The following is a 19,215-nucleotide window of genomic DNA, read 5'->3' as shown; positions in this document are numbered from 1 at the left end:
TGGGCCAGCACATCAGTTCTATGTAGCCATTTTCAGAATAGATAGCAGTGTTAAGGCACCTGGATTACATCACAGATGCCTCAAGTTTGGAGACTTCTGAGAACCCGAGTAAAGCTGATACAACACAACCCTTTGGAAGCAGCTCTCTCCTTAGAGCCCTTAGCGTACCATTGGGGACAAGTGACCCTGGCTTGGATGTCAGTGTTGGAAAGTAAGACACATGAACACGGGGAGATCTTGACAAGGCTCTTTACTTCTGCAGAAGGGCGCAAGTGCTCAAAAAGCGCACACAAAGAAGGAACACCACTATTTATCCCTAACGCAGGTGGTACATGTGTCCCCTTCCCATTGGTCAGTTCAGGGCGCACATTCTTCTTGGTTGACTAATTTGAAACAAACTATTATTGGGAGAAGAGGGAAAAATTGTGGGGGTGGTGGAGGAGGCTGTCTCAGACAAAGTAGGAACAAAATGGAGTAACCAAGGCTTCCTTTGATAGAAAAGACATATGTTAATTCTCACAGCACCAACCCAAATTCTTAGTGGATTCCAACTAAGAGATCTGAGAGACAAATGACTGGTCATATATCTTCACATCTGGTTGCCTCTACAATGAGTAGGGACATTGGTTAGACATTTGAATCACAATAGGAACAAAAAATAAACCAACTTTCTCTATTGCTAGCAATTTGTTCCATCAAGAAAGTAAGAAAATTAGGAGTACTTGTCATGGCTCAGCGGTAACAAGCCCGACTAGTATCCATGAGGTTGCAGGTTCAATCCCTGGTCTTGCTTAGTGGGTTAAGGATCCAGCATTGCCATGACCTGTGGTGTAGGTCACAGATATGGCTCAGATCCCACATTGCTGTTACTGTGGCATAGGTTGCAGCCAATGTGACTCCTTGCCTGGGAACTTCCATATGCCACGGGTGAGGCCCTTAAAAGACCAAAAAAAAAAAAAAAAAGATTTATTTAATACTGTTTAGAAAGTATCTGGTATTTACACTTATTATCTAAAAGCAATGTTTATGAGCAGGTCTCAGGAAGTCTTAGCAAAGATTATGCTTCAAAAGATTATTTTTGAAGTACTCTGGCTAATAACATTCATTTTGGCAAACAACCTTATTTTGCTGCTACTAATACTTGAGACAAACTTACCTTAGATTATTAAAACTTACTTTTTTTCTTAGAAAACGATAATTCAGGAGTCAAGCCTGACAGCAAGAGGAAATGGAATTGAGTATTGTCAATTTTTCAAAGTTGACCCTAAACCCAGCAGTAATAGGTTACTTTTATATTTTAAAAATGGACAAAATTAAAAAAATACATCTTTTTTTTCTAATTAAAAGAAAGAGGGAAGGAAAGGGTTATTGATTTATTTTTTTTTAAAGAGGAATACAAACAGCTTCAGCTGGTTTAGATCTTTGTGTATGAATTTGGTTTCTACTTCCTAACTGCACAGCCTTTGTCACAACATACTTGTGCCAAATTCCACATACAGATCCTGATTTGCATAGCTCTCCTTTATGTCAAAAAAGAAATCCGGGCTAACTCTTGTGGGCGAGGATGTGAAGAAAGACCAGAGAGTATTCTAGCTGATGAAATCCTTTTCCGAATTCCCAAGGCTGCCCTTCTCAAAGCTCAGTCTAATATCGTTATTTTAATGCCCTCTTTAAGCATACCTTCATTTCCAAAGTATGAAATAGAGAGAATTTAGTGTTTTTTCCCTAGTTTTAAAATGAGAAGCCCAAACTGTACTTATTATATTTTAATATGGAGCAAAATCAGGAGTGCAGAGACGTGCCAGAGCCAGAGAGAGAATATGTGTGAAAAGGTGTTGTTGAATAAGGCAGCAAATTACAGTTTTTGTAAAACAGGTTTATACATTAACAAAGAACTGGGGCAAAGGGAATTATACAAGCAAAGAAGATGGGTAAAAAAAGTGATGAACAATTATGCATGTACACACACACCACCCCCCAAAAACTTTGGATTATGACATCCAAGAATACTAGTCCATAATTCATGTAAATGTATTGCTGTGGAACTTATTTTTACTTTTCTCCATAAATACATTGTTGACACAACAAATAATACTCTCAGTTTATGGACTATAGTCAAAAGGCATTTTAGGAGTTGACTTTTCCTTCAAAAAAAAAAAAAATTGAAGAGGCTGTAAATCTCACTTGCTGTTCTTATGCAGGTCTGCGATTTCATCCTACCTATTTCCAAAAAGAAAACAGTAAGGGGATGCAGACAGCTGTAACCTAAAGAGTGAAGGATTTAGTGAGCTGTCAGTTTCTTGCAGAAGTCTTCTTTTCTGGTACTGCTGTTCTCTATGTATTATTAATCTATTCATATTTAACTCCAGCTATTAGCCCGCCTCTTCCAGCCACTGAGCCATTTGCAAAGGAGAGGAGAGAAAGACACGGGTTGCTATTATTAGGCATCCTTGTGTGTGATGAAGGTGGAGACAATTAAATAACAGCATTTTGCTTCTTGGAAAATGACAGAGATTGTTTGGGGTGGACAACTCAGGGCTGGTTAACATAACCTTTCCCCTCAAGAAGGTAAAACAATAGAGATACATTTTTGTAGTACTTAATTAAGTCTTCAGCAAGGAGTGTGGGAAAATTACAGACCCATAAAACCCCTCCAGTTCTAAGCAAGAGTAAATTTTCTCTGCAGCATTCTGTCACTGCTCATTTACTGCATCATTTTGACAACATCTCATATTTCCACAAGGCTTTTATATAATCTATAAAAAGGGACAAAAAGGTGAGGAACAGAGAGAATGGGGACAAAGTTTGGACCTCCCACGCTGTCACTTTCTTTCAGTTTTCCATTAAACGGCGAGGCTGAAGGGTAGCATTTTAAGATGATTTTGCTAAAAGGCTGGGACAGGAATAATCGAAACAGCAAGGAGAACGCTGTGAAAAACTGTCACCAATTGCTTCCTCTTCCAAAGGATGAGTGTAATTCAGTCATAATGTAAGCTCTTTAATGTTCCTCCTCCAAACCTTTTTCGATCAGGAAAGCCTGGAATCTGTAGGCAAGAAAGATAATCACATTCGGATTCAAGCAGACAAAGTTCAAATGCTAACAGCCTTTAATTTTTTCCCCTTATTTTCTGTTTCTGTAGGTTGGGCTCTCATTCTTTAAAGAACTATCTTTCTGAGGTTTTACTCAGAAAATCACAGCAGACTAAGTAACAAAAATAAATTCTACCAAAATGAAAAACACTTGCCAACCAATAGGTGATAGTGTCATCTAAATTAGAGAGGATAATCCCCTAATATTCACCTATTGGACTTTTATATGAATTATGTGCATTTTTATAGACCTTTGGAGTCTCAAGCAAATTACATTCTTCTGTTATTTTATAACATAGCCTTATCTCTGGAGTTTTGTTTCTTAGACCCTTGTTTTCTCTTGCTCTGATTTCTTTCTTTTATATTTAACAGGACAGAAGAAAGTCAGTTGTTTGTGCTTGAAAAGGATTTCCCTCCCACGTTAAAAAAGCCACTTCGAAAATAAACTTGGAAATTAACTTCAAATCAATCAATTCTCTCTCCAAATTTAAGAATGATTTTATAAAGAAAAGATAGATACAGACCTGATTACCATCTCTTAAAAAGTATCTCTTCTCTATGACCTATGAGAAACAAATAAAGATTTTAAAGGCTTAGCACATATACCTTGAAAAAGTAGTTAACTCCAACGGCCACTCATGGCACTAAAAGGTGTTCGCTTGGAGTTCCTTGCTGTGGCAACAGTGGCTTTAGGATCTGGCCTTGCCGCAACTATGGCATAGCCTGTAGTTGTGGCTTGGATTCAATCCCTGGCTCATGAACTTCCATATGCTATGAGTGTGGGGAAAAAAAAAAGGTGTGCACGCATCAAGAGTAGACATGTAGTACAGTGAACTAAATCTGATGCTAATGAGATCTGGATTGTGGGAGTATTTCTAGAAAAGTTTGCCTCATTCCAAAAAGCATTAATGATAGGTTAAATAATAAATGAACAAACAAAAATGACTAAATAATCAGTAAATTTGGCTCAAAGTTTCCTAGCAGTCAGTCCCAAAAGGTACCAAACAGAATAAAGGCAAAGCATTTTTACTACCACAACAGCATAGCTATTCTTTAAAGAGGAGTCTATATAATGCAGTAATCTGCCACATCCTTCTAATAAACATAGTGATAAATTCTGTAGGTCCTTAATGGAGACAGATGACATAGCATCAAAAGCAGTCAATTAACTTCTTTTTATGGACTTAACCTGCACACTTAATTCTGAAGTTTCACAACTGTCTATATTTGGTCAGTAGGAGAAATGAGGTAAGGCAGGGACGTATCTGTACAAATCCGTAACTACAACAGAAAAGAAGCCTTCAAAATATATGTTCTAATATAATGAATTTAAGAGCACCACATTTTCATGTGATGAAAAACATTTTTAAAAATAATGAATTCTGTTCTAACACCCGAGGAACTGCAATGGTGGCAGAGGCAGTATTAATTTCTTTACACAGAGCTGTAAGAAAAGTTCATCAGATTAGAATACAGATTAGCTGGAGATTAACTCTAGGACATTAGGATCAAGAATTGTGAAGCTAGGATTTCCTCTGAATAAAGCAGAGCATCTTCTTCCAGGTCTGCACCAGCTTGCTCTCATTGGCCTGACAGCTGTATCACCTGGATTCTTACTATCTTGGAGACTTTGGCTGGGCCACTTTTAGCCACAAGAGATCCAGGGTAAAGTTATGGTCACTAGTCCCAGAGGTAGAAAAGCTGGTTCATGAATAGTATCCATCTAAAATACTTGACCCGCAAAAACCATGACAGGACCGATTCTCTTTCCTCTCTCCAGGGTAGTACACAAAAATCCTATTATTCTTGAGTGGGGAGGAACTATTATTAGTGAAGGGAGTGTGGGAGAGAATAAGTTTATCTCTTAGAAAAGAAATCTTTAAATTCTTGAAGACATGATGTAGAGAAAACTGGGTGAAATTTAGCTGCCAAGTCCCTTGGTTTGAGGCAGTCACCTCAGTCTGGAGGTCTGGCCAATGCCCTAATCCACCTACCTTTTGTTGTGAATTAGGCAACGAAGAGAGAAATCCTTTTTGCTTTTGCTTATAATTCCCTGCCCTCAACTTGCAATGTTCTCTTATCAAATCTTGCTCTCTTCTTAAAACCAAGTTTCCTCTAATTTTCTTTCTTTTTTCAATAAAGTCTTGCTGACAACTTGGATCACACCAGTCCATAACCTATTATTTCTCTAGGATGTAACTTATCACATTTTATTTTTTAAACTTGAAAATTAAAACATTATAAAGAATATATTGTGGGATCTTTCCATGTCAGACACAGATCTTACAAGATGCTGCCCTTTGGGGATACAGATGGTGGCCATGGGTCTAAAGCAAATGGAAATTCCTATAGTTTAAGTTTAAAAACAATGTGGAGAGAAAAATCTGGTTCCGTATATAGCACTTCCTACCATTTTTCATGTCATGATACATTTAGAAAATGCTAATATTTTGTGTCATGGCACACTGGGGTAAATGGAAGAGCCAGTCAAAGGGACTCTGGCTGCTCTAAGAACTGAGGGGATCATCGTCTCAGCACACTTTTTTTCCCACACACCAGTCGGGAAGTTCTGCAATAAAACAAAAATTTCCCAGTGGTCTAATATTACGGGAGTGGGGGAGGGGGGGAGCGTGGGCCTTATCTTATGCTGACCTATTGGACAAAAAAGCCAAATACTAGATCTCTGAATACCTAGAAGGAAAACGATTCATAAAGAAGAGCTATGAGGAAGGAAATATGTTTCTTGGGACATTATTTGTAAAAGGAACTATAATACAGAAATCAATCTTTTTCAACAGTAATACAGAAAACATCCTATTTTACTATGCAATGTGTCAACACTGGGCAAACAATTTAAACTTGGTCAATATTGTGTAGCTGTATGGCCTTGTGAAGGAAAGACGAAAAGTGCTCTAATTTACCAGTATGCTGAGTCATTCTACATTTTCATTCCAGCTCAGGAGAATATGATGATGCTGGTAAAAGTCAATAACTGGAAAGCAAAGGTTTCTGACAGGGAGAATTATAAAATCAAGAAGATGATAGAACCTTAAAAGTAATAGTAACATTCATGTGGGGAATATTAATAGCTGGAAGAGCAAAAAGAACTCAGGGCTTTAAGTAGAATCTCCTCAATTTAGTGCCTTTTGTGGCGGCTGAGGGAATAGGGAATAAGTACAGAAAGAACTAGAAAATATGGAAACATAAATTGTTTTAAGGAGGGGAGTTGGGTATCTTTAAAAATCCCATTTGAATCCAATAGCTTTCATCCTTTGCTTAGAGAACACTGGTGACAGAATAAACACGTCAGCAGGCCTTGAGCAATTATACCAACAGATAAGAGTGATCAAAACAAGTATTACTCAGGTTGTGACGTTCAGGATGAAGGAATAAAAGGACAACGCACTCTATGAGGACTTTAAATTCTCATAATATACAAATTAAGTTTAAAAATAACTTAACTGAAGCCATTACCTTATCAAAAAACCTACTGAGCTTGACAGCATTGGAAGAACCTGCAGCTAAGTACCGTGGATTTGTGCAATCCTAGAGGATAAAACAGAAAATCCACAATTAAACATTAGGAAACATAAGTTCTTTGTTAGTCATTACTGCTCCTCTTGCACATTTTTATAGTAAAATACTGGGCATAATATTCTCATAAAATATTCAAGTAATTTCAAATTATGATGCACAGAGCAAAGAGGAAAGTGATAAAGACTTTGTTATTTTGGCGACTTTGGAGGACACTGAACCAATGTATTCATCATCAGATAATTCATAAAGGAAGACTGGATTGCTAATATCTTCCTACTAAGAAAACCAAGACACTAATTAGGTGACCTACCTACATTTACCTTGAAAAGCAGATATAAGAGCCGTTAAAAATAGATAATACTTCACTTTTTAGTACTAGTTACCAGGGCTCAACTAATGTAAGTACTATGCAGTTCTTAAGAATAGTAGGAAGCATGAAAATAGGAGTAAGAGGAGCAAAAAACAAACAGAACAGTTGCCAAAGATTTTTTCACTCACTGAATGCAAGGTACTACATCTCTTGGTAGGCCACTAAAAAGTAATAAACAATAGATATATTTTTTGATAATAATAAACAATAGATAAGCAATAGTTTATTTAAAAATAACATTAAGTATTTTTTTAATGATAATTATATAATAATAAATAATAGATACATTACTACTAGGATTTCAGAAAACAAAAAAATGGGGCTCTGAAGAGACAAAAGAATCTGGAACACTACAATGAAGTGACTAGTATAGTGCAATGATTAGTAAAGACCTTAAAAAGTTTACTATCCTTTTCTTGGAATTCCAATGTTGAATTGCCTTTACCATGTCAAGAGACTGAGTACTTTGATTTTTATCTCAAATGCCACGTAAGGCCAAACCATGAGTGCATCATATAGGCTCCTTTCCAAGGATGGTATTTTCTTTTCAGTTATGGATCGTCTGTGTCCCCTAGGAAATCACTGAAATTATGGTTGTTGCATTTATTCTGATTGTAATCTCTTAGCCCCCATGATTCCTTTCCAATGCATTTTGTTAATAACCACCTATTTTATTCATATACAACATTTCAAGGCTCACATTTTGAATTTTGGCCAGAACCTACATTTTCAAAAACCATATACAAAAAAGAGACTACAACTTTTCAAAGATTACAGAGTACAAGAAAAATCAGAGGTCTTTGAAGCCAGCAAGCTCTGAATCTGACTATCTATCCCAACACCGCTAGATTGTGTGACACCAGTTAGGTTACTAAACCTTTAAAGTTAAACTTTTACTCATTTGTGAAATGAGGAGAGCAATACTTATCCTATGGGATTTTTGTGAAAATTAAATGAGATAATGCATGTCTGGTACACATGGCAGGTACCAAAATACTAGTTCCCTTCTTTCTTTATCCCAAGAAAATGCCATCAGATTGAATTTTCAGACCCAAAGCACCTAACATAATAAAAGATAATTCTATATTATCTTATATGGATTAAATAGACTGAAACATTATTGTGTAAATTGCTATATTTGAAATCATGTTTGAACACATTTATACAGTGGTTGGAGCATATAAAAGGCAAACCGTAGATGAGTGTTAGATGTGATATCTGTTACAAAACATATTGATTACACAGTCATCAGAATGTCAAAAGACTTCCGAGATGATTCCAAATAGAGCTAAATTACCAAATAAAAATTAAACAGCAAACAAATAAAACCTCCCCCAAACTTAATTTTAGGTCTCCACAATTTCAGGTTGACAAGACTAAAGAAAACCTATGATTTTAGGATGAGAATTTTAGAGCCAAAAGAGCTATCTGCTATTTGACCATGGCTGAGGGCAAAGTCTGAAAATTAATAGTTCTAAATGTTTGTCTGAGAAAGAAATATTAACTAGGGAAGATGCTTCAAAATGATCACTTTGACATAAATGTAATAGAGAAAAATTTGTGCTAGACACAATAATCCCAATAGGATTTAAAAAAATATGTAATCTCCTTCCTGTTTATAATTCAAACAATTTGCCTTTTTTTTCAGGTACCAGACAACTTTGATTCTTTTTCTTTTTTTTCTTTCTTTTTTTTTTTTTTTTTGGTCTTTTCTAAGGCTACACCTGCAGCATATGGAGGTTCCCAGGCTAGGGGTCTAATCCAGCCGTAGTCGCCAGCCTACACCAGGGCCACAGCAACACTGGATCTAAGCCACGTCTTTGACCTACACCACTGTTCATGGCAACACTGGATCCCTAACCCACTGAGCGAGGCCAGGGATTGAACCCGAAACCTCATGGTTCCTAGTCAGATTCATTAACCACTGAACCGCGACAGGAACTCCTGATTCTTTCACTTTTTCTCTTCTTCGGCTGTACCTGTGGCACGTGGAAGTTCCTGGGCCAGGGATCGAATCTGAACCACAGCTTTGACCTACACCACAGCTGTGGCAACAGTAAATTCTTAACCCATTGCACCTGGCCAGGGATTGAACCCTTGCCACTTCAGAGACAAAGCCAGATCCTGAACCAGCTGTGCCACAGCAGGAGCTCCCTAAGTCTATCTTTGATGTATATATAGTTATGTTCTTACTTTTTTATAATTTTAAGTAAATTTGTACAGTAAGCAATACTGTTACATCAGTATTCACTGGAGACTTTATATTTACTTGCTGAGTCTTTTTGACTGCCATCTCTTTGAAATCACTTATCTAATTTTCCTCCTCATTTTTTCCCTGCACCCTCAAGAACCTCTTGTTGTTTCTGCTGTGTTCTTGAAGGTGTATACTGATAAAAGGCGATAAGTATGTTGTATGTGAACGCTGTGGAGACTGTGTGTGCCAAAGTACTACCATTTGAGAACATTTACATCTTGTTAACAATTAAAAGATGGCCCTGCTTTTGCAAGTAAAATAGGAAAATCACATATCTAAGTGATTACCACAGAAATCCACAGGCACTAGAAACAGATACATTCTAAAATACATTAAAAGTAATTGCTGGAGCAAATTAAGCATATCCAGTGGTAAATTTCCCTTTGGAAATAATATCCAAACAAAGTAATCTCAGTACTTCTTCAACAAGGATATTATATATTCTACATAACAGGAATCCCCTGAATATGATGGTCCAGTGCTGACTACCTGGGGGCATTTAGGCTGAATATTCCATAGTGGCAGCTAAGAAAAACAAGGCACATCCACTGCAGGTAGAATGGAAAAAACAATGGAGTGGCAGGCAGAAGAATGGAAAAAACAATGGAGTGGCAGGCAGAAGCTACCTGTTATGGGGGTAGAGGTGGGTTGAATCAAGCAGCGTTCACAAATGTTGATTCACAGAGAAGGGACATCAGAGTCACCTAGTCATTACTTAAAATTACAGAATCCTGGTCCTTCTGTTAGACTTCATGAATAAAAAGCTCCAGTTGTGGGACATTTATTCAAAGATTTTCACAAGTATCGTTGGTAATGTGAACATGTAGTAAGGTTTGGGTAACTGACGATCTAGGTGATTTCTAACAATTCTTTCAGCTCCAAGATTCTAAATGTTAGTTGAAGGATAACTAAGTGGAAAATAGGCGGAACTGTAGAGCATAGGCTCTGGAATCAGAGTGCCTGGTTTGACCTGTGTAACCTTGGCCTGGTTACCTCTTTCTGCTTCTAGACTTTGTTTTTAAAATGGAGGTACTTATAGTACCTACTTTATAGGACTGATGTGATGATGATGTATGTGAGATAATGTACATAAAGAACTAGAATAGTGCTTAATAAATGTTAGTCATTTATTAAACGACACCACCATGTCTGGAATACCACTGCACTGGTATTGCTGCAGAAATCCTACTTGTGAACAATGGCATATAAACCATGACTGGAGCTGCTGGGCCAGGATCATTCTCCAGGCAAAACTAACTGGCTTATATGAGAACTTCCCTTAGCCTTTTTAACATCCAGTTCTGGTTGAGCTAAATATCTCAGGAAGGGACTCAGTCCACTGTATACACGTAAGTTTATATAAACAAATGCTTACAAAGCATTCTTAGTTTACAGTTAGTAACTTTCTTGTTTATCTATTTGCTCTTTAAGGTAAATTCTGTAGCTTGAGAAGCTAGGAGGCTTTTTGCTAAAGCAAGAATAATCAATGTACAGTGTAAGTGACCCTTCTTTGTCACCATAATTATTTTGACTTTGGTGTGATTTTTAAAAATCTTTTTAAGAAAAAGTCTATGATCTACATTCTTCATAGAACAAAGTTCGAACATTCCAACAGATGAGCACATGAGGAGGCTGAAGTGACTGTGCCCATCTCAGAGACTATGTTGGCTCCCATCTTCACTACTTTTGGGACCAGAACTCCAATGCCTGATTTCAAATGTAAAGCTTTTTCTGTGAGACTATGTAACTTGTGAAGCCTTTGGTTTTGCCTTTACCTGATAACAATACAAACATGCATTAGTGAAAATACACACCAAATTAATCTCTTCTGCATTGAAATCCTCAGCCAGGAAAGCAGTCCTAGTTAAAACTTCATGGCGCTTGGTTTCATGAATCTGATCCAGTTTAGTCCCTATTACCAACAGTGGGATTTGGTTATCAGCAAACTGTTCCCGGTCATAATCCCTGTGATAAATAATGAAGAAATGAACAGATTTTACTTTTCTGATGGTAATATTTAAATGCAACTAGCTTATACTATTTTATTGACTCTTGCTCATCCATCACCTATAAACCTACCTTTCTCTCAATTTCTTGCACCTACTTGTTCATTTTTCAATCAGTCCTCACCATCTATTGAGTTCCAACTATTAATTCAACCATTCAAAATTTGCCCTATGGGTCTCTGTAGATTATTCAAATAAACTGGGTACCCACCAGGTATATTAAAGTAGCTTGATTTGACTTCTCCCAAAGCTCTGTCTTCTAAGGCTAACAGCTCAGGAATCTTTCTGGGTAGATGCAGAGTGGATTCAAACCTCAGTGGACAGAAAACCCAGGAATCTAGCATAGCACCCACATCTTTTGCCAGAGGGGAAAATGTCAAACTTCTGGGTACCTTGTGGGCATACATAAGCATTATACATATTTCTGTCTATGAGTAATAAAGAAAAATAGATCATTTCAGAAAAAAAAATAGGAATGTTGAAGGCCATAATAAATCAACCATAGGTGATGCTACAGCCTGGGGAAAGATGGATTCAACAAATGGAAAGGTAAAGAAACAGCTGAAATGCAAAATGAATAGAAAGGTAAGAATTAAGTATAAAATGCCTTTCTTTTTTTTTTTTTTTTTTTTTTTTTTTTGTCTTGACATGGGAGCTGTGGAAGACACAGGACAGGCAATAAGAATCATTTAGGGTTAGTGGCCTGAGTCACTGTCTTTCTACTGATGAAAGAAACATAGAACCTAATTTTGCTCAACTAATACAAATGCTAGTCACATATAATAAAATAGACTTGGATTTCTGACATATTAAAAGCTCAATTTATAACAGCCAGCAAAATCTGGTTGCAAACACCTTATGACGGTAAATCAATATTGCATAATCCAGTTAATACAAACCAGGGGAGAATAGCTTTTTTCCTTCTTTTAATATTACTTTTCTTTCTCTTTGAGTAATCGAAATCATGTGTGTGTGTATGTGTGCAAAATTACCAAATCTTCTTGCTCTTCTCAATAGTCTTACAGAGCCTCAATTACTGTTTAGTCTTGGAACACAACTGTTTTGAACTATGTAACCTCCCATTTCATAAAAATATTAGTATTCTAATTACTGCATCAAAGTCAATAATAATTTGATAAAGCCTTTGATTCTTCTTACCAACATCAATGTTGACTTAGAAGACATAATCCAAAACTGAAATTTGCTTTATTAGAAAATAAAATTTTGGAATATTTTCTCAGGTCAGTCTCCCAAAGCAATAGAAATTAGAGCAAAAATAAACCCATGGGACCTCATCAAACTGAAAAGCTTTTGCACAGCAAAGGAAACCCAAAAGAAAACAAAAAGACAACTTACAGAATGGGAGAAAATAGTTTCAAATGATGCAACTGACAAGGGCTTAATCTCTAGAATATATAAGCAACTTATACAACTCAACAGCAAAAAAACCAATCAATCAATGGAAAAATGGGCAAAAGACCTGAATAGACATTTCTCCAAAGAAGATATACAGATGGCCAACAAACACATGAGAAAATGCTCAACATCGCTGATTATAAGAGAGATGCAAATCAAAACTACCATGAGATACCACCTCACACCAGTCAGAATGGCCATCATTAATAAATCCACAAATAACAAGTGCTGGAGGGGCTGTGGAGAAAAGGGAACCCTCCTGCACTGCTGGTGGGAATGTAAACTGGTACAGCCACTATGGAGAACAGTTTGGAGATACCTTAGACATCTATACATAGAACTTCCATATGACCCCGCAATCCCACTCTTGGGCATCTATCTGGACAAAGCTCTACTTAAAAGAGACACATGCACCCGCATGTTCACTGCAGCACTATTCACCATAGCCAGGACATGGAAACAATCCAAATGTCCATCAACAGATGATTGGATTCAGAAGATGTGGTATATATACACAATGGAATACTACTCAGCCATAAAAAAGGATGACATAATGCCATTTGCAGCAACATGGATGGAACTAGAGAATCTCATACTGAGTGAAATGAGCCAGAAAGACAAAGGCAAATACCATATGATATCACTTATAACTGCAATCTAATATCCAGCACAAATGAACATCTCCTCAGAAAAGAAAATCATGGACTTGGAGAAGAGACTTGTGGTTGCCTGATGGGAGGGAGAGGGAGTGGGAGGGATCGGGAGCTTGGGCTTATCAGACACAACCTAGAATAGATTTACAAGGAGATCCTGCTGAATAGCATTGAGAACTATGTCTAGATACTCATGTTGCAACAGAAGAAAGAGAGGGGGAAAAACTGTAATTGCAATGTATACATGTAAGGATAACCTGACCCCCTTGCTGTACAGTGGGAAAATAAAAAAAAAATAAAAAAAAAATAAAAGACAGCTACCATTCTAAAAAAAATAAATAAATAAAATAAAATAAAATAAAATTTTGAAAGTACCCTCCTTTAGGACTTTTCTTTTTTTCCCTATATTCCAACTCTGGTTTACACACAAATTTTTGTATGTATTTTATCAAACATAATTTCTGATACACATATTTCTGTTGCTTGAAGTCAGGCATAATCTCTTCCATATTAATGAATATATTTATTGCATACATGTAATATAACATGTGTTACACATAGGTATATATAAAATCTATTCTCATTTTCTCTTTATAGCTTTCTTTTTTCTCATTTTTTTTCATAAAATCTTACACGAAATTTGAAATCTGATCTCAAAAAAGGTTTTTTTCTTTTTAAATCATTAGGTAAAAAAACAAATGGGGAATTTTATCATGAATGGATGAGGCTGATAACACATTAACATCCCAAAAAGACAGATAACTAGTTATTATGTGTACAGTACCATTTCAGTAAAAATGCAACACTTGGCATCTTTCGGACAACTATTTATTTATTCATTTATTTATTTATCTGCTTTTTTAGGGCCGCACCTGTGGCATACTGAAGTTCCCAGGCTAGGGGTTCAATCAGAGCTGCAGCTGCAGGCCTTCACCACAGCCACAGCAATGCAGGATCTGTACAACGTCTGCAACCTACACCACAGCTCGAGGCAATGCTGGATCCTTAACCCACTGAGTGAGGCCAGGGGTCAAACCCACATCCTCATGGATACCAGTCAGATTTGTTTCTGATGAGTCACAATGGGAACTCTGAGACGACTATATTTAACTACCATTTTAGAGAAGATTAGGATTCAGAGAAACAAATGATGCTGGAACAACTGGGCATTCATATACCAAAGTCAACCTCAACCAAGTCTTTGCGCATTATAACTAACTCAAAACAGATCACAGATCTAAAAGTAAACCCAAAACTACAAAACTTCTGGATGAAACACAAGGGAAAACCTTCATGATCCGGGATTAGGCCACGAGTTGTTATACGTGATACCAAAAACACAACATAAAAGAAAAAAAATTGAGAAATTAGATGTCATTAAAAATGAAAAACTACTGCTTTGTTAATGGTACTGTTAAGAGAATGAAAAGGCAATCTACAGACTGGGAGAAAATATCTGCAAATCAAACAGCTCACAAAATGTTATTTTGGAGGGTATATTCTTGTGACTGCTACAGCATTTCAAACCAAATGTGAGATAATCTGGGCTTACCCATTTGTTACCAAGACTCCAGTTGGCACCAGATCCCTGTTGAGAGCTTCCAATGACCAACGATACAAATTTTGGGATGACTTCTTATTTGTTAAGTCATGTACTAAAATAATACCTAAAAGAATAAGAGAAAATAATATCAATATTGTAACATTCCTCTTCATTTAACAACTGGCAAAGCATTAGGTTGCTTGAGGAATGCCTTCTGGTATAACTAAAAAATTATACACAATGATTTTATTTCCTATATAAATTACAGATAATTACTTATAAATAATTAACTAAAATTGTTTCTTTGTCAGTTATTTAACTTAAAAAAATTCTACAAGGGTTGACAAAATGTCATTAAACTTTTAAAATGACTTTTCTTCTTCATTCAACACTTAATGAGTACCTGCTCTGCCTAGTCTTACCTGCAGAACTACTTCATCAATAAAAGATTTAAGAGTTCCCCGTTGTGGGGCAGTGGAAACGAATCTGACTAGTAACCATGAGGTTGCAGGTTTGATCCCTGGCCTCATTCAGTGGGTTAAGGATCCGGCATTGCTGTGAGCTGTGATATAGGTCGCAGATGCGGCTCAGATCCTGCATTGCTATGGCTGTGGCTGTGGCTGGCAGCTATAGCTCCAATTTGACCCTAGCCTGGGAACCACCATATGCTGCCTGTGTGGCCCTAAAATGCAAAAAAAAAAAAAAAAAAAAAAAAAAAAAAAAAAATTTAAACTACTTCAAATGTGTAGGAAATTATATTCATTCAAAAAGGTTATTTTTTCTACACTATGCATCTGTCAGAGACATCATACATACACATATTACTTAACACTCATTAAAATATTTAGTAATAAAATTTATTAAAACTGTATTTATTTAATTTGATACAATTCCTATTCTTTTTTTTTTTTTTTTTTTTTTTGGTCTTTTTGCCTTTTCTAGGGCCACTCCCGAGGCATATGGAGATTCCCAGACTAGGGGTCTAATCAGAGCTGTAGCCGCCGGCCTACGCCAGAGACACAGCAACGCAGGATCCGAGCCGCGTCTGCAACCTACACCACAGTTCACGGCAACGCCGGATCCTTAACCCACTGAACAAGGCCAGGGATTGAACCTGCAACCTCATGGTTCCTAGTCGGATTTGTTAACCACTGCGCCACGATGGGAACTCCTACAATTCCTATTCTTTAGCTGACAAGATGTCTTCTTATAAATCTCTTGGACCTAATCAACTCAGAAGTTTCATCATTTAGTTCTTTAAATTAGTGGTTAGCTATGTAAGCTTGTCCTATCTATAAGAGATTTAGTTAACAGAGCAAAAGAAATGTGCCACTAGAAGGAAGTAGGAACAGACAGTAAGAAATATGAATAGTGGAAAATAGATGGACTTCTGAGAGACTGAGAAAAATGACAAAATGTAATAAGAAGCAGAAATACAATTAAACAAAATCAGTTAAGATCCTAGACAGAAAGGCATGTAGGTAAATACTACAATACAATATAGACAAAAGAAGGAAGGCTTTAATGCCTAGTCAAATTTACGGTATTATCTTGTGGTCAAAAGAATACAGGTTTTCAAACTCCCAACCCATTCCCCTATTACCCAGATTCTACTATGAAGAGAGGATGTGAAACTGATGATTCTTCCATCTTTAAGATGTAAGCGATGTCAATTTGAAAAAGAAAGGCACGAGAGAATTATTTGGCTCTTCTAGCTTTCACAGACATTGTGCAACCAAGGTGCTTGTCCAAGTTATAGCTGACTAGTTTCAGCTGACTCACATGTATCTTTAGGCTGGCATCTGGAACCAATAGAGATCTAACACTCATCCCCATATACAACTGCACTAGCTCTGCCTTCCTCAATGAATGGTCCTAATGGGCATGATCAAGGACAGATTTTTAAAAGGATTAAAGGGCTACCATTAAAGAATACAGCTCACGTTTATTCTGTATGTACGTGCTACATATTGTGTTTTACATGTGTCCTCTAATTTGATTTTCAGAACAGTGCTATGAGGTAAGAATTATCTTCATTTTATACTTGTGGAAACTGAGGCTTAGAGAGGTTGAGTAACTTACCCTAGGATACATGTCAAGCAGGGTAGCAAGAATTTGAAATTAGGTAATTTGACACTGAAAGACCATAGGAAAGCAGAATAAAGGAACTTCAGGGAAAAGAAGTGGCAGATATTTTCTCCTCTTCCTATTTCCCAGGTATAAATATCACAAACTATGGGTGAGACTTTTGGTTTAGGAGAATGAAAAAGTTATAAAGGCCTAGATGAACTATTAGATGGACAAAGAAAAGTTTATTTTTTGAGGATATCCATTTAAAGTTTTTGAGCTTTTAAGGGCATTGAGCACAATTTTCCCTTATTTTCCTTCTTTCATTTGGGCTAAGAGTTCTTTCTTTGTAGATTATGAGCTAGAGGGGACAAAGGGAGGCCCAGAGGAAAGAAGTCAGGTGATAGCTAATCAGAGTATGTTCTAATCTTTAAAAATGGAGAGATAGAGACACTTCATATGTTTCCTTTGGGGATTACTAGTCTCGTTCATCACAGTGGGAAGAAGGTAGGGTATTGAAGGAAGAAAGATATTGCCTAGACCTGTGTATTTGAATGCCGTGATCCTTATGTTCTGTTTCTTAGAAAACTAAGGATGGTAGATGGAGTAGAGAACCTTGAATGCTTCTACCAAGAGAAATGTTCCAGAGATAGGCTCAAACAACAAAGAAATCGATTTTTCTTTCTCTCTTTTTCAAACTGAATTATCAGTCATTTATAATACTGTGTTAGTTTCAGGTGTACAGCAAAGTGATCCGTATATATATGTTTTTCAGATTCTTTTCCATTATAAGTTATTACAAGATACTGAATATAGTTTCCTGTGCTATACAGGGGGACCTTGCAGTTTATCTATTATATATATATATATATATAGTAGTTTGTATCTGCTAATCTCAAACTTTTAATTTATCCCTCCTCCCATTCCCCCTTTGGTAACCATAAGCTTGTTTTCCATGTCTATGAGTTTCTATTAAGAGTGTTCTTAATAAAGACTTAAAAAATATAGGAATATATCTCAGTCTTACTTGTAAACTAATATAGGGTACATGAAATTATCTCAATGATATTTAAGGAAGAAACAAATCACTAATGGATAGTAGGTAAAGAAAAGATAACCAAATAAATAATTAGATGGATTTCTTTAGTACTTTATAAGTTTACAACTCAGAATCCCATAAAGTTTCTAGGATTTGAATGGTCTTTGTTATTTATTTATAATTTTTATTCTAACTCTTTCTCAAAATATCTAAATAGTGAAAGTGTTATATATCCAAACTTCTCCTTGCCAGACTAGATTAATATCAACTTTGATAAGTCATTTGACGGATATAATACAAGTTTATCACTTGATTCTAGATCTAAACCAGGCTTCATTTCTTTCTCTCTTGCTCTTTAAGTAGTCACCTAATACTATACCAGTCTTATCTTACTGTTTTTCTCATTTGTATACATCTTATTAATATATGGTATTATCATGTACTTTTCATATATCATTATGAGGTCATATATTAATGCCATCATCTTAAACTGTGTTTTGTTTCATTTACAAATATTTTGTTTCTTTAATTTGATTGTGATACTCTTAAGATAGAATTCTGTGCTAACTGGGACATAGGTCTCAACTAACACAACTCATCCTGTATACTACAGAATATATGAAATGGCAAGAACCTTCTCTACTTTTTGTAGTATCTATAACATCTTATGATATGGGATAAGATATTTAAAAAGGAATATACATGATGAAGATTATACTGAATAATTACAATGCTCACCTAATACTGAATGAGATTTAAGCATAGCAAAAATGAAGCCAAATTAATAGCTAAGCATCTATAAGAAAAGACATGGTGAGATGCCATATCTTTTGTACATCAATCAAAGAGAAGTTGTATTTCAAAGTGAAAAAAAAAAGGAAAAAATGAATACAAAAAAGAGATAAAAACGCTAGTTAAATCACAGGTGTCTGTAGTTTAGTTCCTTGACAAAGAGTAGGCACTCTATGAACTGCAATTATGTTCTATTACACAACTCCATCTGGAAGTTTGCTCCAGATATTTGTGAATCTATAGCTGGGTGAAGTTTCTGCACCCCTGAAAACATCCTTAAACAGCTATTATAAATACACAGGACTCTCTCTAAGGAGCAGATGAGAGAAATCTCAATATCTCTGTGATATCTGGCTTAGCCTATGGGACTCCTAATAGTATGTACTCAGTTAACTGAAGAAGTAGCACTCTGGGCTAGCGGTTGAATCAAAGATGCAGCTGAGGCCTA

General features: G+C 36.2%; 1 protein-coding gene across 1 annotated transcript in view; it reads right to left on the bottom strand.

Annotated features, from left to right (window-relative positions):
• RABL3 (RAB, member of RAS oncogene family like 3) overlaps positions 236–19,215 on the bottom strand; it is a 44,788-nt gene continuing 25,808 nt past the window's right edge. Inside the window, exons 4-8 of the mRNA XM_021070305.1 lie at positions 14,879–14,993; positions 11,066–11,216; positions 6,565–6,636; positions 3,615–3,653; positions 236–3,044 (exon numbers count right to left, since the gene is read on the bottom strand). Coding sequence (XP_020925964.1) covers positions 2,979–3,044; positions 3,615–3,653; positions 6,565–6,636; positions 11,066–11,216; positions 14,879–14,993 — 443 coding nt within the window. The 3' untranslated portion in view covers positions 236–2,978. The remainder of the gene's footprint in view (positions 3,045–3,614; positions 3,654–6,564; positions 6,637–11,065; positions 11,217–14,878; positions 14,994–19,215) is intronic.

This window comes from Sus scrofa, chromosome 13, assembly GCF_000003025.6.
Source record: "Sus scrofa isolate TJ Tabasco breed Duroc chromosome 13, Sscrofa11.1, whole genome shotgun sequence".
In the NCBI taxonomy this organism is placed as follows: Eukaryota; Metazoa; Chordata; class Mammalia; order Artiodactyla; family Suidae; genus Sus; species Sus scrofa.
This window is presented reverse-complemented; position numbering and strand designations above follow the sequence as displayed.